The following is a 26,708-nucleotide window of genomic DNA, read 5'->3' as shown; positions in this document are numbered from 1 at the left end:
GAGGAGGAGGTAGAAGAAAAAAAAAGCCAAATATTTATTTTCAAATTATTATGAATTAAGAAGGGGATTTAAAGGACTGGTTAGACTTTAGTTGGGCCCTAAAATGCTCTCAGAAATGCTGAGGACTATGTGGGGTTGGGTCTTGGCTTTTCTAAAATTCATCTTCTCTAATAGCCACTCTCAACTGCCATCTCTATGTACTATATAACCTGTTCTTATCGTCTTTTCTTGTTGGTTAATGTAAGTTAAAATAATACAATTTTTCAAGTGGAAGAAGCATTTTTGGGGAAAATGACAATCTAGGATGAAGGAGGAGGGGAGGGAAATTTTCTCCCAAAGCCCTTTATCAATGAAATACGATGACTGAGAGGATCTACACTGAAGTTTTTTCTATCTGCAATCCTACTACCTGCATTTTTCTTGGTCTCATGGGGCACCATGAGAAAAGGAAATAGAGAATTAAGTGTTGCCCTTGGCCTAAGTACCACTGCTTGAATATATGTGGTTGGAAAGAACCCAAACCTACTCAGCATGCTACTTTTCCTGGGATCTAAATCTCCTACCTCTTTAAAAAATATTCTACCAAACTCCTCACCATAGCTTATGGTTCCTCAGGTCCTTACAGTTCCACGTTGACAATGTCCTATGCACAGTCCCACAGTTCTTCCTTTGGAACAGGTTCGTATATACATGCCTAAACTAGTTAACAAATCCCAATTATAGACCCTCTGAGAAGGCTGGTGACCAAATTTTTTTTTGTGGCCATGCCACGCAGCTTGCAGGATCTTAGTTCCTTGATCAGAGACTGAACCCGGGCCCCTGGCAGTGGAAGCTCAGAGTCCTAATGACTAGGCCAGTAGGGAATTCCCTCAACTTCTAAATCTATACTGTGGGGGCTTCACTGGAGGCGCAGTGGCTAAGAATCCGCCTGCCAGTGCAGGGGACACAGGTTCGAGCCCTGGTCCGGGAAGATCCCACATGCCATGGAGCAACTAGGCCCGTGCGCCACAACTACTGAGCCTGCACTCTAGAGCACGCGAGCCACAACTACTAAGCCTGCGCACTGCAACTACTGAAGCCCGCACGCCTAGAGCCCATGCTCCGCAACAACAGAAGCCACCGCAATGAGAAGCCCGCGCAATGCAACAGAGTAGCCCCCGCTCAAAGCCCGCACGCAGCAACAAAGACCCAACACAGCCAAAAACGAATTAAATAATTTTAAAAACAGAAAGTAAATCTACTTCCTTCTTTCCATATCCCACTGACTAACCTCTGTACCAAAACCCACTGCTGAAGGGAAGAAACATTCTTCATTTATTTCAGATGGTGGAAGAGAATCTCGATAGAAACAAATAGGCCTTCCAGAAGAGAGTGAATGGAGACAAGCCATAATGAAATTTGTGTGCTAGAACAGGGGTCCCCAATCCCTGGACCACGGACCAGTACCGGTCCACGGCCTGTCAGGAACTGGGCCGCACAGCAGGAGGTGAGCGGCGGGCTAGCGAGCAAAGCTTTATCTGCCGCTCCCCATCGCTCCCATCACCCCCTGAACCACCCCCACCCTCCCCCCACCCACACCCCCCTCGGCCGTAGAAAAATTGTCTTCCACGAAACCGGTCCCTGGTGCCAAAAAGGTTGGGGACCCGCTATGACAGAAGACACCTGTGCCCTCCTGTGCTTGGAACTGACTCTTTGTCCCAGCTTCCTCTTTGATATCTCAACACATTTCAGCAACAAGCTCCTCAAAAACAATAGGTCCAATGTCTCTCTCACTCTGAAGTGGTCCATCCCCAACAAATGGTGAGCAAAAATATACAATTATATGAAAGGTTCATGAAACTAATCACTGCAGCCACCCAATACTCTTTTAGTTACCAGCCTCAGCAATAAGAAGATAGTCAGTGGAGGAATATTTAATTTGTTTTCAACCTTTTTATCAATATATTCTAACACTGTGTATCACAGAACATTCATCAGGGAAGAAAACTGGCAAAAAGCACGAACATGGAAAAAGTAGCCTTTAGGGTTTACAGGCCCCTTAAGATAACTCATTAGGACAGTTACCTATATGAAGAACTACAAGTAGGGAAAACTCAGTAATATCCTAGTAGAGAAGTAAGGAAGATGTACTAATGTCAACATTTACTACTACTAATCAAGAATCAAGAAGCAGTAACACATGCCCCTCACATTCTCGGGAAGGGAGAAAAGTATAAACCACACTCCAGTTTTCTGCTTAGTGCCTGGGCCTGGTGTTTTTGTTTGTGTTTCTTTGTAATACTTACCTAGCTGGATTTCCTGTAACTTCCTCAAGTATCAAGTTTCACTTTCCCAAATGTGTCAATGTTTGAAAATAAACAAATGAAAAAAACAATCCATGCAAATTAGCTACATCAGTTAACAATACATCTCTAAGCCCAGACCTAGTTTCTACCAAAACTAATGTCCTATGACCATCATATATTAACTGAGCTGGCTTCCCATCTATTTCCCTTACCCATTCCTTTTAGAGATGAATTTCTTATGTGCCAGGCCAAGTCCTCCACCAAGAGGACTGACCCAAACACTACTTCTCTTGGGAGGCATGGAAAACTGACAGAGAAAAAAAAAACAACCAGTTAAGCACAAGACTGAAAACTTAGCTGGTGATCAATCAGAACCAACCAGGCAGAGGTTATTTATCTGGGTTTTGTTTTGTTTGAGGGGCTGGGAGGTTTCTCAGCCCACTGTCACTATGAAGCTTATAGGAGAAAAGGCATGCCATTCTATCCTCAAATAGTCGAAAGAGTTGGAGGGGACAATTTACAGCCTCTTGTGTAAAAAATGTCCATAAATGCCAGTGCCATTCTTTGCCCTGTCACTTCCCATTATCCTAAACCAACAGGATTCTATTTACTGAGACTTGAGCTGGAAACATGAACAGACAGGTCTTTTTCTTGGGCAGGGGGAGAGAGGGAAGATGGTTGGGGGGGGCACATTTCTTGAAGTTTCTGTGTACTGCCTAATGTGTACAGTATACTAGTGGAGCTGAAAAGTGAAATATATAAGCAGTCATGCAAAAGTTAGCCAAGGAAGAATAGCAGAAATTCGATACCCTCAAATTTATAATATGCTGAAGCCATATATCTAAAATATGAAGAGGAGATGGTCAGATTGTGACAGTTAAAAAAAAAAATCTGGGGGCTTCCCTGGTGGCGCAGTGGTTGAGAATCTGCCTGCTAATGCAGGGGACACAGGTTCGAGCTCTGGTCTGGGAAGATACCACATGCCGCGGAGCAACTAGCCCCGTGAGCCACAACTACTGAGCCTGCGCATCTGGAGCCTGTGCTCCGCAACAAGAGAGGCCACGATAATGAGAGGCCTGTGCACAGAGATGAAGAGTGGCCCCCCTCGCCGCAACTAGAGAATGCCCTCGCACAGAAACGAAGGCCCAACACAGCCAAAAATAAATAAATAAATAAATAAAAATTAAAAAAAAAAAATCTGTCACAAACACTACGGCTCACTCCTCTCACACCATTCTCTCTCTTTATCATATCCACTGGTATGCAGCGGATTCTACTGAGGAGAAACCATGATGCAATGAGGGCCTTAAGCTGGATCAAGCAAACACAAACTCCATGCAATGAGGTGACAGAGAGTGGGTCTCTCTCATTGCCCCTTTTAGGATACTAGGATGAAGAAGAGGTTTCTTCACATCACCTGTTAACCTCCACTATTTGCACCATATCTAACCGAATAAAATCTGTGCCTGGACAACTGTAAGACTTAAAGACAGATGACCAAATTACACAGGAGGAGGCTATACTGGAACCCAGGACCCCAGGATGAGGTGGACATAATTGTGCTGCTCTGGCTGTTCCATAAATACAAATTTAATCATATCACTAACCTCTGGCCAAGCCAATACTAGGTTGCAAATCATCTCTGGTGATAGAGAACTGTTAAACACAGGACTCCGAACAAAGCAACTCTTACTGAGAACGCAGCCAGTTGCAATTTCATGATTTGGGTCTAGAACACTAAGTTCTAGAAAAAAAGTTACTTGAAAAAAAGAACAGTTCCTCTGCTTATCTCTTATTCCCTTTCCTCCAATTTCTCTCCTCCTACAAATTCACTCTGAAACTGCTTATATTCTACAAGTACTAAAAAACTCTGGGCTATGGAAACAGGGATCCAAACAGGTGGTCTGATAAGATTTCTATTCTACTTCCAAGTATGAAAGCTGTGTGGGAGATATAAGCTGGACTTGAGTTGTCCAATACACATGTGGCTACTTAAATTTAAAATAATTAAAAATTCAGTTCCTAGTCACACTAGCTATTGTGTGACTATACTGATCATTAGCCGCATGTGACTACTGATCACATTTCAGGTGATCAATAACCACATGTGGCTAATGACTAGTGTATAGGTATACCTTGTTTCATTGTGCTTCGACTTGTACTTCACAGATATTGTACTTTTCACAAACTGAAGGTCTGCAGCAACCCTATGTTGAGCAAGTCTACTGGAGCCATTTTTCCAACAGCATTTGCTCACTTCATGTCTGTGTCACATTTTCGTAATTCTTGCAACATTTCAAACTTTTTCATCGTTATTATATGCGTTATGACGATCTGTGATCAGTGATCTTTGATGTTACTACTGTAACTGTTTGGGGGCACCACAAACCATGCCCATAAAAGACAGAGAACTTAATCAATAAATATGTGTGCTCTGACTGCTCCACCAACCGGCCGTTCCCATCTCTCTCCCTCTTCTCAGGCCTCCCTATTTCCTGAGACACAACAATACGGAAATGAGGCCAATTAATAACCCTACAATGGTGTTTAACTGTTCAAGTGAAAGGAAGAGTTGTACATCTCTCACTTTAAATCAAAAGCTAGAAAGGCATGTCAAAAGCTGAGAGAGGCCAAAAGCTAGGCCTCTTGTACCAAACAGTTAGCCAAGATGTGAATGCAAAGAAAAAGTCCTTGAAGGAAATTAAAAGTGCTACTGCAAGGAACTTTAGAAAGAGAAGAGAAACAGCCTTATTGCTAATGTGAAAAAAAGTTTAAGTGGTCTGGATAGAAGATCAAACCAGCCATAACATTCCCTTAAATCAAAGCCTAATCCAGAGGAAAGTGCTAACTCTCTTCAATTCTACGAAGGCTGCTGACAGAGGTGAGAAAGCTGCAAAAGTCTGAAGCTAGCAGAGCTTGGTTCCTGAGGTTTAAGGAAAGAAGCCACTTCCATAACATAGAGGTGTAAGGTGAAGCAGCAAGTGCTGATGTAGAAGCTGCAGCAAGTTGTCCAGATCTAGTTAAGATAATTAATGAAGGTGGCTACACCAAACAACAGATTTTCAATATAGATGAAACAGCCTTACATTGGAAGAAGGTGCCATCTAGGACTTTCACAGCTAGAGAGGAGAGATTAATGCCTGGCTTCAAAGCTTCAAAGGACAGGCTGACTCCCTTGTTAGGGGCTAATGCAGCTGGTGACTTTAAGTTGGAGCTAATGCTCATTTACCATTCCGAAAATCCTAGGGCTCTGCCTGTGTTCTATAAATGGAACAACAAAGCCTGGATGACAGCGCGTCTGCTTACAACATGGTTTACTGAATATTTTAAGCCTACTGTTGAGACATATTGCTCAGAAAAAAAGATTCCTTTCAAAGTATTACTACTCACTGACAATGCACCTGGTCACCACCCAAGAGCTCTGACGGAGATGTACAGTGAGATTAATGTTGTTTCCACTCCTTCTAACACAACATCCCTTCTGCAGCCTACGGATCAAGGAGTAATTTCAACTTTCAAATCTTATTATTTAAGAAATACTTTTCATAAGGCCACACGTAGTGATTCCTTTGATGGATCTGGGCAAAGCAAATTGAAAACCTTCTGGAAAGGATTCACCATTCTGGATGCCATTAAGAACATCTGTGATTCATGGAGAGAGGTAAAAAAAAAAAATCAACATTAACAGGAGTTTGGAAAGAGTTGATTCCAACCCTCATGGATGACTTTGAGGGGTTCAAGACTTCAGTAGAGGAAGTAACTGCAGATGTGGTGCAAACAGCTAAAGAACTAGAATTAGAAGTGGAGCCTGAAGATGGGACTGAATTGCTACGATTCATGGTAAAACTTGAACGGATGAGGAGTTGCTTACAGATGAGCAAAGACAGTGATTTCCTGAGATGGAATATACTCCTGGAGAAGATGCTGTGAATATTGCTGAAATGACAACAAAGAATTTAGAATGTTACATAAACTTAATTGATAAAGCAGCAGCCAGGTTTGAAAGGATTGACTCCAATTCTGAAAGAACTTATTGTAGGTAAGATGATATCAAACAGCATTGCATGTTACAGAGAAATAATTTGTGAAAGGAAGAGTCAGTCAATCAACGTGGCAAACTTCATTGTTTTTTGGGTTTTTTTTGCGGTACACGGGCCTCTCACTGTTGTGGCCTCTCCCATTGCGGAGCACAGGCTCCAGACGCACAGGCTCAGTGGCCATGGCTCACGGGCCTAGCCGCTCTGTGGCACGTGGGATCTTCCTGGACCAGGGCACAAACCCGTGTCCTCTGCATCGGCAGGCGGACTCTCAGCCACTGCACCACCAGGGAAGCCCCATTGTTGTTTTATTTTAAGAAGCTGCCTAGGAAACACATTTGTCTAGAACTCCACACAGCATATGATTTATATTTACTACATATATATTAAACTACATATAATATTTCCTTCATTTTGTACAACTCCTGGACAAAGATGATTTATTTTATATAGTTCTAAATTAATTTTATAATGTAATTTATATATCTGTCCCATCCTTAATTCTACTTCAAGTGATTTTGTAATGCAAAGTAATTTGGAGAATCTATTAATTATGTGAAAGTAACATTCAGGAACAAGGAATAGATATAATATTTCTATACACTGCATTTTGTACTAAATTTAGGAAGGAACTGAAACATCTTTTTTCGTATATAAAGCTGAATTTTTAAAAATAAATAATAAGCATAAATTATCTTACAACACAATTATTTCAGCTGCATCTTAGTCACTCCTTGGCAGTCTGAGGTTCAGAATGCCACTTGGTTGCATTGGTTGTTTGAGGACATTAAAAGCAAGAATTTTTTAAATAAAAAATGCATTTTTGGCAAAAAAAAAGGAAGAAAAGAAAAGAAGCTGTCACAGCCACCCCAACCTTCAGCAACCACCATCCTGATCAGTCAGCAGCCGTCAACACAGAGGCAAGACCCTCCACTGGCAAAATGATCACAACTTGCTGAAGGCTCAGATGATGGTTAGCACTTTTATTTTAGCAATAAAGTTTTCAATTTAGGTATGTACACTGCTTATTTGTGACTCACTTTACTGCAATATTCACTGTATTGTGGTGGTCTGCAACTGAATCCACAATATTTCTGAGATATGCCTATATTAGATAACAGATTATTTAATAGAACAATATTTTGTAGAATATTTCTATCATCACAGAAGGTTCTACTGAACAGTGGTGGTCTAGATAGCAAAATAGCAGGGACATTTTAATGGTTTGTGAGGCAACTTAGAACAAACCACTGAAATTAGGATAATTCTGAAAATCAGGATTTATGATCAATGTAAATGGAACCTATACTCAAAAAGGACATCTCAGAAAGTCACAAGCCTCCAAGCAAAGTGGTCCTTGGAAGAAATCGTGTACACTCTAGTACAGTGCTACTCAAAATGTGGTCTGCCTCCTAGTGCTTGATCCCTAAACCGTTTATCAGTCTAGAAATAAGTCCAGAAATGGAGAGTTTAGAAACTTCCAAGTAATTTAACATTTCTTTGACATTTTTATTTCGCAAAAGTACCTCTCGACAATGAATTGGAAATTTTTAAAAACTAGTCTTTCGTCACAGAATTCGCAAAGCACTACTCTAGAACATATGTGTGACAATGAATGTTATTAGAGAACAGAGCTCATAGTTAGAGTTCTGCCAATTACCATTATCTCATTTTAACCCTTTAGAATTTAAAATGGGAACTGTAATCCTATCAATGATCAACTGAAACACAGAAGTTAATTGACTCAAAGTGATAAAACCAGAACTGAAAACCAAGGAAGGAAACTAAAATTTATTGAGGGTCTGGACGTCCCTGGTGGCACAGTGGTTAAGAATCCTCCTGCCAATGCAGGGGACACAGGTTTGATCCCTGGTCCAGGAAGATCCCACATGCTGCGGAGCAAGTAAGCCCATGCGCCACAACTACTGAGCCTGAACTCTAGAGCCTGAGAGCCACAACTACTGAGCCCTGGTGCCACAACTGCTGAAGCCTGTGTACCTAGAGCCCGAGCTCCGCAACAAGAGAAGGCACCACAATGAGAAGCCCACGCACCGCAACAAAAAGTATTCCCTGCTCGCTACAACTAGAGAAAGCCTGCGCGCAGCAACAAAGACCCAACGCAGCCAAAAAAAAAATAAGTAAATAAATAAAAATTTTAAAGCATTAAAAAATACATTAAAAATACATAAAAACAAAAATAAAATTTATAGAGGGTCAAAGTGTCACTACGTTAGGGAACTACAAATATACATTTATTCTACACAAACATGATGTTAGGTGTTACTCCCAGTTTTATAGATGAGGATCAAAGAAGTTTAGTAATTTGCTCAAAATCAATAAATGTATCCCTTCATGTTTTACTCAGCCTCCTGTGAAGGCTGAAAACAGGTCAAATATAGAGAAAGATTCCAGGGAAGGGAAGGGAAAAGATTGATATCCTTGTATAACTCAGGTGGAAAGCACAGAGTGACAGACAAATTCCTCTTAGGAATGTGTCCCTATGAGCTAAGTAGTAGGAGATATCGTGTTCAATTTTGTTAATTTTGATAGAACACACAGTGTATGGCTGTTGGCATAACTGATGCCATCTTGTGTCCATTCAGTTCTTCCTGTCCTTCCACTGACTCTACCTAGGGCTGTACTGTGTAGTACAACTCTTCTCTGTCATCAAGGGCTCTGTAGTTAATAGATATTGTTTAATGATCATTAGGTCTGGGTGGTCTCTATACTCTGTTAGTCTCTAAACAACAATGACGACCTTCACTGATATATTCATGGTGCCCACAAGACTAGTTACCCATTCATAAATCTTGACTTGGGAATGCACTTCCTGTTTCCAAGCATGTACCCCCAAACCCTGGGTTAACTATAAGTATAAAATTGGCCCAATGGCCCCTCAGCAGTGTGGAGTGCAGCTGTGAATGCTTCCAGATTGTTGTCTACCTCATCCTACCCTGTAAGTAAGTTACCCTGTAATAAACTACTCCATTGATTATATATATGGAGCTGCCTGCCTCATTTTTCAGTATCAAGATACCTTCTCAGTTCAGTGGGTACCTTTTGTTCCCTCCGTCCTCCAACACACAAACTCATACAATTCCCTAAAGGAGTGAAGTTATTGATGAGATTCTCAGATACCTAGGCCTCATATACAAAACAAGGAGATAGATGATAAGAAGGGCCACGGATCCAAGGCACCTTTTCCCCTGACCATCTTGCAAAACACAAATGACTTCTGGTTTATAATAATTCTTCCCTATTAAGCTGCTTGTGGTTTAAGAATCATATATTCTGCCTGCCTCTCAACTCCTTTACTTTATTCCACATAAACCACCAAATACTCCTACTGAATACCGATGGTCTCAGCATCAAGTTGGGCAAAAAGACATGATGTTATATTTCTGGTAAACACAAAAAATGTAACCCAAAGGGAAGGAAGATGAAGCACAGTTGTGTACAAGGTTATGAGTCTCACAGGGACACAACTAATGTTTATTTTTATATACTCAATTTTTCTTTTCTGAGCAAAAATATAACTACCGTCAGGTAAGTTTTTTCTAATGGATTTCTAGAGAGCTAAATGCTTCCATATTTAGTGGGAAATAATTTTTTTTTTCCTAATGATGGTTTTTCTGGTTTGAAATAGTCTTCCTTTAATCCTGCCACCACTTGAACAACCAAGAAACATGCTCTCATTCTCACAGAACAAAGATTAAGAGACTACCGGCTCTAGGCAAACAGGAAAGTCCTTAGCATTTTCTCCAATGTGCATAGCAAAACTCCAAACATAACAATCCCTGTAGAATTGATCACTCCCCACTGCATGGTATCAATAAAGTCATCTTGCTTACACTAAACAGTATCAGTTAGCAGAGGGGCAGAAAGAATGAAACAATTTTCTCAGTTTTGTTCCAAAGAACCTCCAAATTTTACTTTTAGGTACCTTTGACCTAAAGACAAGACTGTCTTCCCCTGATTATTTAATTTCCATTATGCCTATATCAGAAGTTAAAGCAGATGTAACGTCACTGAACTCAACAAAGAGAAATATAAACCTTGTTCTAATAGCCAGCATGGCAGCTATGCAAACAATCTGTAGAAAAAAACAATTAACTTTGTTAAACAATAGCCATAATGTAATCAATAGTCAGTGAGAGGAGGTGATAGTCAAAGGACTGCATTAAATGAAGTGCTGAGTAGCCAGTTCTATTCTTAGGACAGTCATTTCCAAACTATGTAGCCCCAAGCTGCTCTAATGTTGCAAAAATAGTACCTTACCTTTCTGGAGATTGAAGAGACATTCAAACCAAATCTTTGCGCTCTTTCCTTTAACTTATCCAGGTTAACCTACAAAAAACATAGGAAAAAAAAATATTAAAAAAAAAATCAGGGACTTCCCTGGTGGTGCAGTAGCTAAGAATCTGCCTGCCAATGCAGGGGACACAGGTTTGAGCCCTGGTCCGGGAAGATCCCACATGCGGAGCAACTAAGCCTGTGCCCCACAACTACTGAGCCTACGCCCTAAAGCCTGCGAGCCACAACTACTGAGCCCACGCGCCACAACTACTGAAGCCTGCGCGCCTAGAGCCCATGCTCCACAAGAGAAGCCACCGCAATGAAAAGCCCAGGTGCCGCAACGAAGAGTAGACCCTGCTCACCGCAACTAGAGAAAGCCCGCATGCAGCAATGAAGACCTAATGCAGCCAAAAATAAATAAATTTTAAAAAAGAAAAAAATCAAAACAGAAAACACAGAAGGCACAAACTATGGTCCAAAGCTAAGAGTTCAAATAAGCCTATACAACATCAAAGATACTCTATGTGCCAAATTAGGAAACTAAGCAGCACTCATCCATGCCACTAATTATTAAAAGTTCTCTCCTGGAATGCAGTGAAAGATTCAGCCCTGCCTCTTTCATTCATCAAAGGTGGCAAAGGCCTAGGGAGGGTTTAAGATCAAAGTAGGCCAAACACTGCTTGAAAAAGCAAACAAATGTCTAAATCATCACCTCCAAACAAGTCCATCATTCACAGTCCAAAATTGTTAATTCCTATACATAGCCTTTGCAAGTAGTTCTTAACCCTATGCCCTAGCAAAGAGAAACTATCACTGCAGCTCTCCGTTCTTCAGAACACAAATCTACTACCAGTACCCAATTCAATTTTCTTCCTTCCTTTTTCTTGGAAGCCTTGATATAGAAGACTTATCATAAGGATATTTGGGACATTATCATTATTACTACTACTGCTACTAACTTCTACTACTACTACTACTAAAACATTTCACCTTCACTTATATTATTAAACTGTAATTCCAAGAGCAGGATTTCATAAAGCTAAACATATTTCACAGCATTTGCTTGCATTTTCTAAACATGCTGACAAATCATAATGGTCCAGAAGGCGTACTATCCTAGTCTTTATTCTCTGGTATTTGACAGGTAGTGTTGAAAATTATCAGTACCTACAAAATAGAACTCATAAGTTGCTTCCACAGATTCTCTTGTGGTAATTAAGAGTCTGACATTATCCAAAGCCACTGCATGAGGCCCTAAAACTCCAGTACCATAAAACAAAGAGTTATATGGATTGTCCTCTAGCTAACAAAATCTACCCTTTTCAAGAGGAGTGGTAGGAAGGAAGATGTTTATAATGACTTTGAAGATGCAGCAATTTTCCTGACCTCTCAGTGCCTCAAACAATTCTTTCTCTTTAGGACATAAGACACTGTACTGAAAACAGTCACCAAACTCATATTATCTCAGTTTCCTCTGATCTGGGGAGAAGGAAATCTGTAACTTAACTAACTATACAGAGTTAAGATTTGGCTCTCAAGGTTAAGAAAAAAAAAAAAAGATTTCTTACCATAGGCTTGGCATCAGATGACAGGCCTAAGGAAATAAATTTAAAAGTTTTATTTAATATTCTTAAAAGTCATAAAGGAAGCTGATGTCTTTGAATCAAGTTAGATAGCATAGAAATCATATATAGGACAAATGTCCTTTATCTTATGAAGTTAAAGAAAAGGCACAGATTACATCTAGAGACCATGTCTGCACCCATTGCTGTTGGGAACATAAAATAGTACAGCCACTTTGGAAAACAGTTTGGTAGTTCCTCAAAGTTAAACATGGAGTTTACTTTATGACCTAGCAATTCTACTCCTAGGTATATACCCAGGAGAAATGAAAACATATATCCACACGAAAACTTGTATATGAATGTTCACAGCAACATTAGCCATAGTAGCCACAAAATGAAAACCCAAATGTGCATCAACTGAGGGGTAGATAAAATGTGATATATCAATACAACCTAAGATTATCTAACAACAAAAAGAAATGAAGTAATGATACATCCTAAAACAGGGATAAACCTGGAATACATTATGTTAAGTGAAAGAAGCCAGTCACAAAAGACCATGAATTGTATGATACCATTTATATGAAGGCAAACTTACATATATAGAAAAAACTTAGTGGTTGATTAGTGGGGTGGGGCAGAGGGAGCGGATGAGAAAAACTGCTAATAGGTATGGGGTTTATTTTGGGGATGATGAGTATGTCCTAATATTAGACTATGATGATAGCTGTACAACCCTGTGAATATATAAAAAACACTGAATTATATACTTTAAATGGATGAGTTGTATGATATATGAATTATATCTCAATAAAGCTGTTAAAAAAAAGAGAAAAACATCTTATCTGGACAAAAAACCAGAGTTACTATTTTAATGAGTTAAAATTATGGCTTCTTAAAGCGAATGTTCTGTCCTGAAATTATCACTAAGAAGCAAATAGCATATTAGCCTGTAGGCCCAACCCCAATCTAGTCAATAATTATTTACTTAAAACTTCTCAATTTTATTTTAAGCAATCTCAATATTGTAATTGGTTCCCTAACTTTCCACTGTAAACTTTCAGGTATGGACTCAACTTTTACCATAACCTATGTACTAGGAACTGTTACATATTTTTATGTCCTCACTCATAAAACAGTATTTCCTTTTACATGTTGCCAAATTCTACTCTTTTAAGAGCTACTCTGTAGTTCTAGGATTATATGAATAACACTGAATGTAACCTACACATTATTTTATTGGTCAGTTTTCCGCTTCAGGCTAAGTATTAATTTTAACTTTTGCCTTTCTTCAAATAGCACCATTTAATAATATCTTTAAAAACTTCTGGGACTTCCCTAGTGGTCTAGTGGCTAGAACTCCACACTCCAAATGCAGGGGGCCCGGGTTCAATCCCTGGTCAGGGAACTAGATCCCACATGCCTCGACTAAAGATCCTGCATGCCACAACTAAAAAGATCCTGCACATGGCAACGAAGATCCTGTGTGCTGCAACTGAGACTTGGTGCAGCCAAATAAATAAATAAATATTAAAAATTTTTGTTGTACCATCACCAATCCTATTATCTCTCTCTTGATATAACTAAATGTCAGAGAATATTCTGTTTCTAAAGCATGTAGTGACAGTGACCAGAATTTTGCTGGTCTTTTATTTTTACTTATTTATTTTTTTGACTGCATCGGGTCTGATTTGTGGCAGGTGGGATCTTTCGTTGTGGTACGTAGGCTTCTCTAGTTGTGGCACACAGGCTCCAGAGCACACAAGTTCAGTAGTTAAGGGGCAAGCGGGCTCTCTAGTTGTGGTGTATGGGCTTAGCTGCCCCGCAGCATGTGGGATCTTAGTTCCCCGACCAGGGACCAAACCCGCATCCCCTGCATTGGAAGGTGGAGTCTTAACCACTGAACCACCAGGAAGTCCCTTGCTGGTCTTTTAAAAGGCACAGCAAAACTCTACAAGATCTTTGGAGGACATTTTCTTAACAGACTTGACACTACTAACAGGTCACTAGGAAGACTGCATTGGATCAGAAGACTACATTTAAAGTCTCTGAGGGACTTCCCTGGTGGCACTGCGGATAAGAGTCCGCCTGCCAATGCAGAGGACACAGGTTTGATCCCTGGTCTGGGAAGATCCCACATGCCGCAGAGCAACTAAGCCCACGCACCACAACTACTGAGCCTGCGCTCTAGAGCCCGTAAGCCACAACTACTGAGCCCGCGTGCCACAACTACTGAAGCCCAGGCACCTAGAGCCCATGCTCCACAACAAAGACAAGCCACTGCAATGAGAAGCCCGCACACTGCAGTAGCCCCCGCTCACCACAACTAGAGAAAGCCCGTGAGCAGTAACGGACCCAAATGCAGCCAAAAATAAATAAATAAAGTAAAAATAATAATAAAAATAAAATAAAAAGAGTAACTTTTCCCCCTAATTTATTACAAATACATATTCAATGTAGAAATTTTAATAACACAGACAAGCAAAAAGAAGTCACTCAAAACTCCACCAGAGACAATGAATGTTATCAATTTAGTATATATCCCTCTAATCTTTTTTCCTAACCATACTTGAACTTTTATTGGGAAATAGGAACATACTACAAATATCTTATAACTTGCTTTTTCCATTTATCTGTCTGACAAATATTCTTCAGTATAATTTTAAACATCTTCATGGTCTTCTAACTGTACTATGGTACACATTTACTCAACCAATTCTCTATTGTATATTACATTGTTTCCAGTTATTGATCACTATAAATAACGCTGTGATAATCCTTGTGGCTAAGTCTTTTATCCCTTGTAAATTCCTAGAAGGTAAAAGAGAAAAAAAAAATAAAAAGGACTCTTTTCTTCCTTTTGCCACTCACACTAGGCAATATAACACTGGACAGTACACAATAATTACATGCTAACTTGAGACATCAGAATAAAGAAGGTATTAGAAACTTCTCTGAAGAGATCCAAGAAAAGGAAAACAAATGTTGGCACTTCCTCCTATTCTCTCATAACTTTAGCACCTTCTCTAAATTGCCCAGGAAGGCTTAAGTATGGTTTTACCTAGAGCAAAGAGGTGGATATAATAACCTCTTACAGGCTTCTAGAGCTAACAAGTTTACCTTAATTTGGAGAAATGGAATCTGTTGTGCCAAAAAAGTAAAAACATGAAGATAACTTTCTCAGAAGTCTCTGTACTCTTACCTTTTGATGGAACTGAAGAAATCCCAAATCTGTAGAAAGAAAAACAAGCTAAATTTTAGGAAGCTGTTCACACTCCTGGTTGTCTGTCTCCGTGTCAAGTATACATATGGCACTTCTTGCTTGTGATCTCAAGCCTTGCAATCATTAGCTAATTCTAACAACCCCATGAAAGAGGTTCAGTTGACTCTTTTTCTCACCAAGAGTCCAGAGAGTAAGTTAAAAGGTAGCCTTATCAGAACTGGGAGTAGCAGTCAGTTCCTGACTTTTACCTATTACAAAAACCCTGCTTGGTAATAAAACCCAATCTATAGCTACTACAACCAATCAGCAGATACGTTCTGAATAGAGCCAAGAGAGTATTTCTTTCCAGCAAGGCCTCTATTCTACTTAAAATCAACAACTATATTTAAAACCTAGGAACACATTCCCTCACCTTCATATTACCACGATCTCAGGTCTAAAAGGCTGGGAACACTCACCTAGCTGCCCTGGCAGCTTTCTTACTCTCCAAGCTCACAGGTACATTGAATCGTTCAGCTCTCTTCTGCATCCTCTAAGTGATAACAGACAAAAGAAGGGAAAGAGAAAAATTCAATTTCTGGTTTCCTTCTTTTAAGAGAAAAGTCATTTAGAGGTGTGTATCTCTAGAACATCGGGATTAATTTCTTAAGGTCCAAACTGAGTTATACTGACAATCACAGAGGATATCAGGTTGTATCCATTCCAGGGCTTAACTCAACAGTCCTTTCCAGAAAGCAAACACAAAAAGACTATTATTACATTCATGTCCTCAAAAACAAAAGGGAAGGAATAAAATAAAACCCGCATTCTGTATCAAGCCAAGAAGACAAAAGCTGTGTTTGACTGACCTTTGAAAATGGATCAAAGGAACAGCTTGGTTCCAACACTAGTTGTACTCTTTCAGTTAGAAATGAGGCAGCGTTGTCCTATGCCATCTCTACTTTAATAGTACAAAAAACCCCACAGATCTTCACTGAAACCTACTTTCAGAGATCTTGAGATAGGATCCAGAGAAATTTCAATCTCACCAGCTAGCTAGTAGTAACTTAAGAGTGACATCTTCCCTTGTAACTTTTCATCTCTTCCAAGGTACAATCCTCTCAAACTCTAATCTTAGTTTGTAAACATCTTAAAAAGAGTTACCACTAAGACCAGAATACTATACAAAAAGACTACGGCCTCAAAGGTGACTATGCCAGCCCAAATATATTCCCAAGTGTGGCCGGTAGAAAAATGTATCAATACCAAAATCTGTCAATACTGATTTTCTGCCTATGAGTAAATATTTTAAAGTGATGATACAGACAAAATAAAGGGTAAGAAACAGAAAGATATATATATATATATAGACTGCTCTTCTGAAAGAATACCTACCTCAGTCTGTGGTATTTCAGATGTAATTTTTACCACTTTTTTCTCTGCTGCCCTGGAAAAGGGATTTTTAAAATCAGAAGACTGATATTCTAAACCAAAACCTTTGAAGTGTATAAGAATTCACCTGAATCATGTCCTCTGTCCCATATCTCTCTACCACCCTTCAGACCAAAAAAACATGAAGCCCATTAGACCTTTAGTTCCTTGAAGTGTCGTCTACTGATAAAAGAGTTTAAATAACAGACTAAGCTACTTTGCTAGAGTATAAGAAAGTAACAAGGAAAGAAGTCTGGTTAAATATACTGAACTGAGGGAAATGCTCAAAGTACACCGGAAATCATTTCATTTACTTTTAGGAACTTTAAATGTACTTTTGGACTAATGACTATTCCTCTAACCCTCATTTAAATACCAGCTCTCAATTTTCATCACAATTAATGAGTGCTCTACAAGGTCTGGTTTCCTTCTTTTTACAAATCCCTTATATCTCCCATGGGACCGTAGCTCCAGCTGGAACAGTCAAAGTGGGATAAATAAAAATGCCAAAGGGAGTGGGAAGAAAAAAGGCTAAGGGGAGTTTGAATTAGGAAAACATGGTAAGTTACCAGTCAAAAGGTTTAAGAGAAAACAAAAGAGGGGGGACCAGGGGGGCGGGAGACAAAGTTCGGAAGTACTCAGGATAAATCGAAGGGCATTAACCCTCCACCAAACAACTCCCATAAAACTGTGGGTCATAACCAGTCTCATTAAGGTCCCTCATTTAGAGACATGGGAGGCTTTTGTTCCAATATCCCAGACACTTTTCCCATTTGATGCCCTGAAAGGTAGTAATGGTTTAATGGCATTTTCAGAGGAAGCAATTCTGGAACAGGAACTTATTCTCTCCTCCATCCTTTTGTTGGAGGTCCCTGGACTGACAGATAAGCAGTGGGAGCCCCCTGCTGACCATAACTAAGTCCTGCAATATTTAACTGCTGTGGCTTGAGGAGGGGGGAAAAAAATCAAACTAGAAACAGAAGTATCTTTTTGGAGAAACTCAAGCAAAAGACAAAGCAAGGGGATCTCCTTTTGAATGTTCTAAGGACCTAAATTAGCCCTGTACATTCTGACTTTAAAGAAATTTCCGATTTCTTTCCATTTCCCAGCCATCTTTCCTTCCCCAATCCTCTCTGTTTTGTGCAGACAGAAAGGGACACTGAAGTTTAATGTTCTACTTGAAGTCCAATGCCATTAAAATAGCAGCCCTCTTCACCAAACCACCAGGCTAATGACTTCCTCCACATTCCCATCAGTACACTTCATGGCAGAAAGGGAACCAGAAAGAAGAAGCTTCCTTCAGCTCTGTTCCAACTCCCTCAGGCACAATTAAGCTCAAGCAATAAATAACGTCATATTCTGGGGTTCATGTGAAATTTCTTCTCTTCACTCAGAAGTTTCGCCCCTACCCATAGTCACATACAAAACATTCTCCATACTACGGGGACCCAGAATCTTTCTGTACATACTTTAGTTTAACCACTACTATCCCTCTAACAAGCAAAAACACAACCCCTCCCACACACATTTTCAATTTCTTTGTTTAGAAATTCACTGATAAAATTAAAGCCCTCTAAACAAGGGAATTACACATTTTACATATTATAAAAATAAACTACAGATTTTCAAACTTCATAATTTTTAACCCACACAGGCCAATTATCATTGTATTTATTTCATCTTCCTTCTTGCCCCATAACTCTCCAAAACATCTCTATTTTAAAGCTATCCCATCGGCCATTTCCTCAAGGCATTATATCTAAACATAAACCTCCTATGATGGATGATAACTAAATGGCTTTAGAAAGCAGTAATATTTGACAAAATCTAATAAAACATTAAATGCACATCTTCTCTAATGCAGAAAATCCATTGCTAGAAACTTATCCTTTGGATATACCTGCATAAATTTACAATTAGTTGTATGTGAACATGCACTGTATTTTTTGCAATTATGAATAATCTAAATGTCCATCAACAGGAGACTGGTGAAATTACTGTTCATCCATAGAATGGAGTATACTGTTAGCTGCCAGAAAGAATGAGATTCTAAGTTGATAACAACTAAATCTAGGTGATGGGTTCATGGGGGTCTATTTACTATTCTCCTAAGTTTTGTATATACTTGTAATATCCCATAACAACAAGCTAAAAAAAAAAGAGAGACCTACCACTTACTAGGATAATTATCCTCATTTCATAGCGTTGACGTGACGATTAAATGAGAATACATGTAAAACACTTAGAACCTTGCCTATATATAACTAATTTTTTTTGGCCGTGCCATGAGGCATGCACGATCTTAGTTCCCCAACCAGGGATCAAACCTGTGCCCCTTTCAGTGGAAGCATGGAGTCTTAACCACTGGACCGCCAGGGAAGTCCCTATAACTAATATTTAAATAAAGACATTATATGATGATATAGAAAGATCTCCATATGTGAAAAAAAAATCAAGAAACTGACAATATGCATGTACATATGTATCTATATATGCACATATAAAATATTCCAAAAGAATATATTGAAAACCTCTGGGAAGTCAGGTGGGGGTGCAGACAAGGGTACTTAATTTTCAATTTATATATTCCTCTATGTAATGTTTGACTTTGACTTTTTACATCTATTGTCTTTTTTTTAAATTGTCTTTTACAATTAAATGGATTAATACAGCTATGAGGAACAAAAATGTTAAAAAGGACTCAACTGCTCTTGACATGCTGGAGTATAAGATGGCCGGACATTTGCGGGGAAACCCCAAATAAAAAATGTTTATGATCGGGCGTCCCTGGTGGCGCAGTGGTTGAGAGTCCGCCTGCCGATGCAGGGGACACGGGTTCGTGCCCCGTTCCGAGAAGATCCCACATGCCGCGGAGCGGCTGGGCCCGTGAGCCATGGCCGCTGAGCCTGCGCGTCCGGAGCCTGTGCTCTGCAACGGGGAGAGGCCACAACAGTGAGGCCCACGTACCGCAAAAAAAAAAAAAAAAAAAAAAAAAAAAAAGTTTATGATCAACCTTGTGTAATAATTTAAATAAATCAAGATCCACTATTCACTCTAGTACTTTGTCCTCCCCTCCTCCACTGTAAATCAAAAAGGAAAAGAGAATACAGTGTTGAGACATAACCTTGCTCAGCATCCTCTTCCCTTACAAAATTCCTTATATGCAGAAAATGTGCATGATTCTCTATACAGAAAAAGAATCATCTATTACGGTGATACAACAAAGGCTAAGAGAACTAAACTTTATCTGGGCTTGAAGTCTCTTGGTCCTAAGTATCTATTACATAACCTAGAGACAAAGTTACTTTGCTTCACTGGGACCATGTACTTGAAATGAACAAGACCTTTCTGAAAATGTATGATCCAATGAGAAATGAAAAAGCCAATGGGGGACTTCCCTGGTGGCACAGTGGTAAAGAATCCGCCTTCCAGTGCAGGGGGCCTGAGTTCAATCCCTGGTCAGGGAACTAGATCCCACATGCACGCCGCAACTAAGAGTTCGCATGCCACAACTAAGGAGCAAGCAAGCCACAACTAAACCCGATGCAACCAAATTTAAAAAAAAAAAGGGAATGTATACATTCCAATGGGAATGTATAAGAGGTCAACAGTGTAACACTAAAAAATCCAGAACCGTCTGCTCTGTCCTCATTATAAAAAACGGATAGTTACACATCAACAGTTTTTTCAGGAGGTTCTTCCTCTTTGACAGGCAGTTCTATGGGCTTTGGTTCTTCTTCCTAAAACCAAATGAAACAAGATGGTTAAAATAAATCAAGAGTAAATACCTATCAAAAGAATATGAGAACTCCAAAACAAACCAATCTTTCAGAACCTTCATTCCCCCTTTATGCTCCCCTAACGAGTTAGCATTGAAGCCCTCTAATGATTGATGTTTAGCAACGTGACCAAGGCAGTGGCACACTGCCAGGCCAGTGACTAACCTTACTCTCTCCAACTCACCTCTGTTTCATCTCCCAGTACATCTTCTTCATTTGCCTCCTCTTCAGCTAAAGAATATTAAAATAATCAGGTCAAGCCCTGCTACAAAACCATCTTGATCACTGTACTTAGGCTAAAATTATAATCATTTTGCTTTCCCAAAATAAAATTCAATAATGAAGGCAGAAATGTTCATAAAATTTGCTCCACATGGAGGAGATAAAAACTATATTCTCTACCTAACTAACATCAATTAAGAGGTTGATCTCCAGCTGCACTGAAGAACTAAACATGATGAGGTCAAACTATAACATTAATTGAAAAGTACTGTGGCAGAATTTAGTGGTGGGGAAGAATTTCTAAAACAACAAAAACAAAACAAAAAACCCAGAAGCAAAAGTACTATGCAAAAAACTTATTTTTCAGAACTAGGAAAGGTGGCTTCCCTGGTGGCGCACTGGTTAAGAATCCGCCTGCCAACGCAGGGGACATGGGTTCGAGCCCTGGTCCAGGAAGATCCCACATGCTGCGGAGCAACTAAGCCCGTGTGCCACAACTACTGAAGCCTGTGCGCCTACAGCCCGTGTTCCGCAACAAGAGAAGCCACTGCAATGAGAAGCCTGCCCAATGCCACGAAAGTGTAGCCCCTGCTTGCCGCAACTAGAGAAAGCCCACGGCCAGCAATGAAGACCCACCCAACACAGCCAAAAAATAATTAATTAATAAAAAAAAAGATTAAGATGATATTTTTTTAAGTACAAAAAAAAAAACCCCAAAATAGGAAAGGATACCACAGAAAAAGAAATGACTGTCAAAGAAGATATTTGTATCTAAAACCAACATGGGAACAGTCACTAGACTATATGATATGCCTGCGAACTAACAAGCAAACGATGAGAACCCCAAAAGAAAAATGGGCAAAGGAGAAAGCCAAAGAACCACGAACAAAGGACATGTTTAAACTTTTTAGTAAGTAGAGGAATGTAAACTGAAACCACTAACAGATTACCAAAAATTAGGCCACTTGTTAGGACAGTGAATCCTCATGTGCTGATGATGAAATTTATACAGCAATTCAGAAAAACAATTTAGTGGTGTTTAGTCATATTAAGTATACATTTATGAACAGATATTTATTAGCAACCCCATTCCTGGGTATATACCCCCAAGACTCTCACACAGGAATATAAGGGAATATGAAAGAAGTAGTTCAGGAGTCAGTCACTGGGTGAACTAAATAAAACATGGTGAATTCTTTTTTTTTTTTTTCTGTACGCGGGCCTCTCACTGTTGTGGCCTCTCCCGTTGCGGAGCACAGGCTCCGGACGCGCAGGCTCAGCGGCCATGGCTCACGGGGCTGGACCCGTGAGCCATGGCCGCTGAGCCTGCGCGTCCGGAGCCTGTGCTCCGCAACGGGAGAGGCCACAACAGTGAGAGGCCCGCGTACCACAAAAGAAAAAAACAAAAACAAACAAAAAAAAACCACACACAGTACTTGGAGAAAAAAGAATGCAATAAAGTAAGGCTATGGCCTCATTGCCAATTACATAAAATTACTGTAGACCAAACAACACTACACGGTTTATAAGGACAAAGACAAAAAATATATATCAAACACATTAGAATAGTTGCCTAAGAGAGTTGGGATAAAAGGAATGGGAATAAAAGGGAATAAATTAAAACTAGAGAGGGATGATACTATGCCTTAAATGAAGTGTATGTTTGTTTTTTAAAGTGGAATTGGAGAATGTCAGAGCTAGAAGGGACCAGAGATTACTTAGGTTTATGGATTTCAAGGGTGGAGACACTTGTCTCACTTCACAGACTACAAAAGCCACTTAGCCTGAAAACAGCAGCTGTCCAAAGTTACCTAGTAAATTTCTGGCTCAAGAGGAATTAGACTTCAAATCTTCCGATTCTCAGTCTAATGATGCTTGCTTTCCCATATTTCCTTGAAAATAATTTGTTGAAATAAAATTACAATGTCTTTTTAAAAGGGGGGTATTTCTTCTCATTATAACCACTATTTTAGATGACAAGAGTTTTCTTGATAGAGTTAATTAAAATCTTACATCATCAACAACCTAAAGGAAAAGAAGAAATCTTCTGTATGGCAGAGCCTAAAAATTAATCCTCTCGGGCTTCCCTGGTGGCACAGTGGTTAAGAATCTGCCTGCCAATGCAGGGAACACGGGTTCAAGCCCTGGTCCGGGAAGATCTCACATGCCGCGGAGCAACTAAGCCCGTACACCACAACTACTGAGCCTGCGCTCTAGAGCCCGCGAGCCCAACTACTGAATGAAGCCTGTGCGCCTAGAGCCCGTGCTCTGCAACGAGAAGCCACCGCAATGAGAAGCCCGCGCACCGCAAGGAAGAGTAGCCCCCACACACCGCAACTAGAGAAAGCCTGCAGGCAGCAATGAAGACGCAACGCAACCAAAAATAAATAAATAAATTTATTAAAAAAAAATTAATCCCCTCACTCACATCACTCTTTGCCTCCGCAAAGAACTCACCATGCTCTTCAAGATATGCCTGGAGCCTGTTGATGAGATCTTGTTTTATTCCCTTGGTCTCCAAACCACGAGCAAGACACTCCTGCTTTAGTTCAGCAAGCTGAGAAAAAAGAATAAAGCTTTTCCTTAATTTACAGAATGAACCTGGTGGGGGAGAAAAAAAAAAGAGGTAGTTCTCACAAGAAAGAAAAAGAAATGAAAGATCCACCCAAAACTACTGTCTTAACCCCACCAAGCTTCTAGGTCCACAAAGATGATCTGCTTCCCCCTAACAATATTCAATATGCAAGAGGACTTTTCTAACAGATGGTGAAGAATAAACCTACTTTAATCAAATTCTGATCTATTCATACATTTATTACATAAGTCTTTAGCTACTTCTAAGGGGGGGGTGGTCTTTTTTTCCTGAACAATTACTGTACCAGCTCATATAAGGAAAGAATCAATCTTTAAGTAGAATATCTACTTATCTAAAAGCAGATTTTCCTTACTATCTATTATCCCAGATCCTTTACTGCAATCTACCATATACATGCATACAAGTTTGTCCACCACAGAATTAGGTAGATGTGTTAGCTAGATTAATGTCAATAATGAATCACATAAAGGATCTTTGCCAAAATGGAAAAAAATATGTAATGGCATGCCACGACATGGCATGAGTTGAAGATTTTTAAATCAGTAACTTGACTAAAGATACAACAGGTATACTTATCAACTTTGCAGACAACAGAAGGAGGAAGAATTGATGGATTACTGACAGAACTAAAGGTGGGTGGGTGGGGATGTCAGGGGGTGTTGCTGGCTCTTCAGGGAAAACAAAAAGCCAAAATGAAGACTCAATTTAGAAGAAATAAGGTATACCTATAAGTACTACACTTATATTCAAAACTTAAATTGTTAAAAAAAACAGATGAACAAGATCTGGCTCAACAGTAACTCAAAGGATAAAGACCTCAGTCAGGGTTTTAGATGATTACAAGTGCAAAGAGGGCTAACAGTATGATTTGCTACCAAAGTAATTCTAGGTTAAGGGTAACTAAAAAAACAGAATCTATATATATTTTTTAATTTATTTATTTGTTTATTGTTTTTGGCTGCGTTGGGTCTTTGTTGCTTCGCGCAGGCTTTTCTCCACTTGCGGCGAGTGGGGGCTATTCTTCGTTGTGGTACGCGGGCTTCTCATTGTGGTGGCTTCTCTTGTTGAGGCTCTTGTTGCAGATCACGGGCTCTAGGCGCGTGGGCTTCAGTAGTTGCGGCACACGGGCTCAGTAGCTGTGGCGCACGGGCTTAGTTGCTCCGCGGCATGTGGGATCTTCCCGGACCAGGGATCGAACCCATGTCCCCTGCATTGGCAGGTGGATTCTTAACCACTGTGCCACCAGGGAAGCCCCAGAATCTATATTAAGTGATTAATAGCCTTACTGGGCTCTATATTCTCATTTTAAGGAGTGTAATGACATGCTGATCCAAGGAGAACAACCAAGAAAAGGAAGGCTCCAAAAATCCTATATGCAGATCAGTGCACAGATAGATATTTGTCCTGAAAAAAGACTTTACTAGTTTCGAAGTACAGATCTAAGACCAACCAGAAGTTAGAAAGCAGATTCCTATAGAACTTTACAACTAAGGGAATATGCTGGTCAGCTCTAGAAGGTTTTCAACCAAGGAAACATTTGGAAATGGAGAGGGGAGCTTTTTTTTTTTTTTCTCATTGGGCATTCAGTGAGTGGGACAGGCAGGCAGGGAGGGATACTATGTGGAACACTTGTTCTACTCAACAAGCCAACAGCACCCTCTATTGAGAAACATGGTAGGTAATCACCCATTAAGTGTGGAGTGGCTGCAAAGCATAACATGGCCTCTGAAGTCAGACTACCTTGGGTTCAAATTCCAGTTTTACCACTTACAGCTGTGTAACCTTGGGTGAGTAACATAACCTCTCTGTGCCTCAGTTTCCTATGAAATGGGGATAATGCAACAGTACCTACAGCATAGGGTTGTTATGAAGATTGAACCAGCAAATACTCATAAAGCATTTACAATAGTGCTTGGCAGCTACTAACACTTTGTGTTAGACAGACACCGGTGAAGGGTTAGACAAGATCAGACAGAATGACTGCTTCTCAGATTTCTGCATTTCATAAATCAATATATTTTTAAATGGGTAGACTGATAGGGCTGCCAAGTTTTTAATAGCATTTCAACCAGGTTGTGGACCAATACTTTTGTAAAGAAACAATAAAATCAATTACTAGAAAAATGATCATACACTTGGATGCAGCAGTGATGTCAAACTGCTATAAAAGTTTCTAAAAGCTTAATTTCTTTTTTAACCTTATCTCATCATTAACCAGTAACAGTTCATGGATGAGCACTGGCCTACAGATGATACAGTGAATAGTATTAATCTAGAATCTAGATTCTAAGTGATCTCTAAGGTCCATTTCTTAAGTAATGGACCTTAAGTAAGAATCTTGATCTTTCCCATGTTGGTACTTTATTTTTTCTCAGTTTCCTGAAGAACAAGTCTTTTGATTTTAGTTACACTTTTAAGAATTTTGTTGGTTATAAAAGTATTATGTTCACTGTAGAATAGTTAGAGAATTCTGAAAAGTATAGAGGAAAAAAAAGTCTTATGTAACCCTGGCACTTAGAGATCACCTAACATTTTAAATATATCATTTACTCTGTGTGTGTGTGTGTGTGTGTGTGTGTGTGTGTGTGTGTGTGTGTGTGTGTGTGTGTGTGTGTGTGTGTGTGTGTATGTTTAGAGGGTGTTTGTTTACAAAGCAATACAATTTCTTTACTTCCTATAACTCCTAATCTTCCTCAGAAGACTCCATTCCTTCTTTCTTCTCCTCGTTTAAGTAACACTAAGACCACCTAGGGAAAAGGAATGTAAATACTCAGGCAATTCAAAATTCAACTTTCTAATAGAGTTGTTCCTCCCTACTCCTTCCTTCCCAAAACTGTGTAGATATGGACAAAAGTTTACAAAAACCTCCAGATGACAGGGAAACAGACAGTCGGTGATGGATTCTGCAGAGGATGCTGATCTGGTAGACTTGAAGCTGACAGACTGGTACAACTGGTTGTTTAGCTTGGATAGCATCCACCACTGTTGACCACTGACCTTGCTATTGCTGTTGGTAACTGAAATCTCAGTCCCCCACTGGCTCCCAGTCCCTAACCTCAGGTCTCTGGCTCATTCAGCAGTCTTCTCAGCACCTCCATGTCCCCTTCTCTGGTCAAATGAGAATGTTACATGTAGTTTTTACACACTGTTATATTACTTTATTATTATATTATGGGTTCTGCTCCTATACTGGGACATTATTTCAAAAGGGAAATAGATGAGTAAAAACAAAATAGCTGAAAATGAAGTCATTTCACACATTTCATTTGGGCACAATTACATTAGTAGAACAAAA

The 26,708-nt window shown here is 39.7% G+C and overlaps 1 protein-coding gene across 2 annotated transcripts in view; it reads right to left on the bottom strand.

Annotated features, from left to right (window-relative positions):
- The window catches only part of SARNP (SAP domain containing ribonucleoprotein), a 52,115-nt gene that overhangs the window by 15,651 nt on the left and 9,756 nt on the right, over positions 1-26,708 (bottom strand). For both annotated transcript variants that reach the window (XM_060165945.1, XM_060165946.1), the window contains exons 2-9: positions 23,275-23,374; positions 20,780-20,826; positions 20,489-20,556; positions 16,781-16,832; positions 15,865-15,938; positions 15,386-15,414; positions 12,187-12,212; positions 10,601-10,669 (exon numbers count right to left, since the gene is read on the bottom strand). In XM_060165945.1, the coding sequence (XP_060021928.1) occupies positions 10,601-10,669; positions 12,187-12,212; positions 15,386-15,414; positions 15,865-15,938; positions 16,781-16,832; positions 20,489-20,556; positions 20,780-20,826; positions 23,275-23,374 (465 nt within the window). The remainder of the gene's footprint in view (positions 1-10,600; positions 10,670-12,186; positions 12,213-15,385; positions 15,415-15,864; positions 15,939-16,780; positions 16,833-20,488; positions 20,557-20,779; positions 20,827-23,274; positions 23,375-26,708) is intronic.

Source organism: Lagenorhynchus albirostris, chromosome 11, assembly GCF_949774975.1.
Source record: "Lagenorhynchus albirostris chromosome 11, mLagAlb1.1, whole genome shotgun sequence".
NCBI classification, from domain to species: domain Eukaryota; kingdom Metazoa; phylum Chordata; class Mammalia; order Artiodactyla; family Delphinidae; genus Lagenorhynchus; species Lagenorhynchus albirostris.
This window is presented reverse-complemented; position numbering and strand designations above follow the sequence as displayed.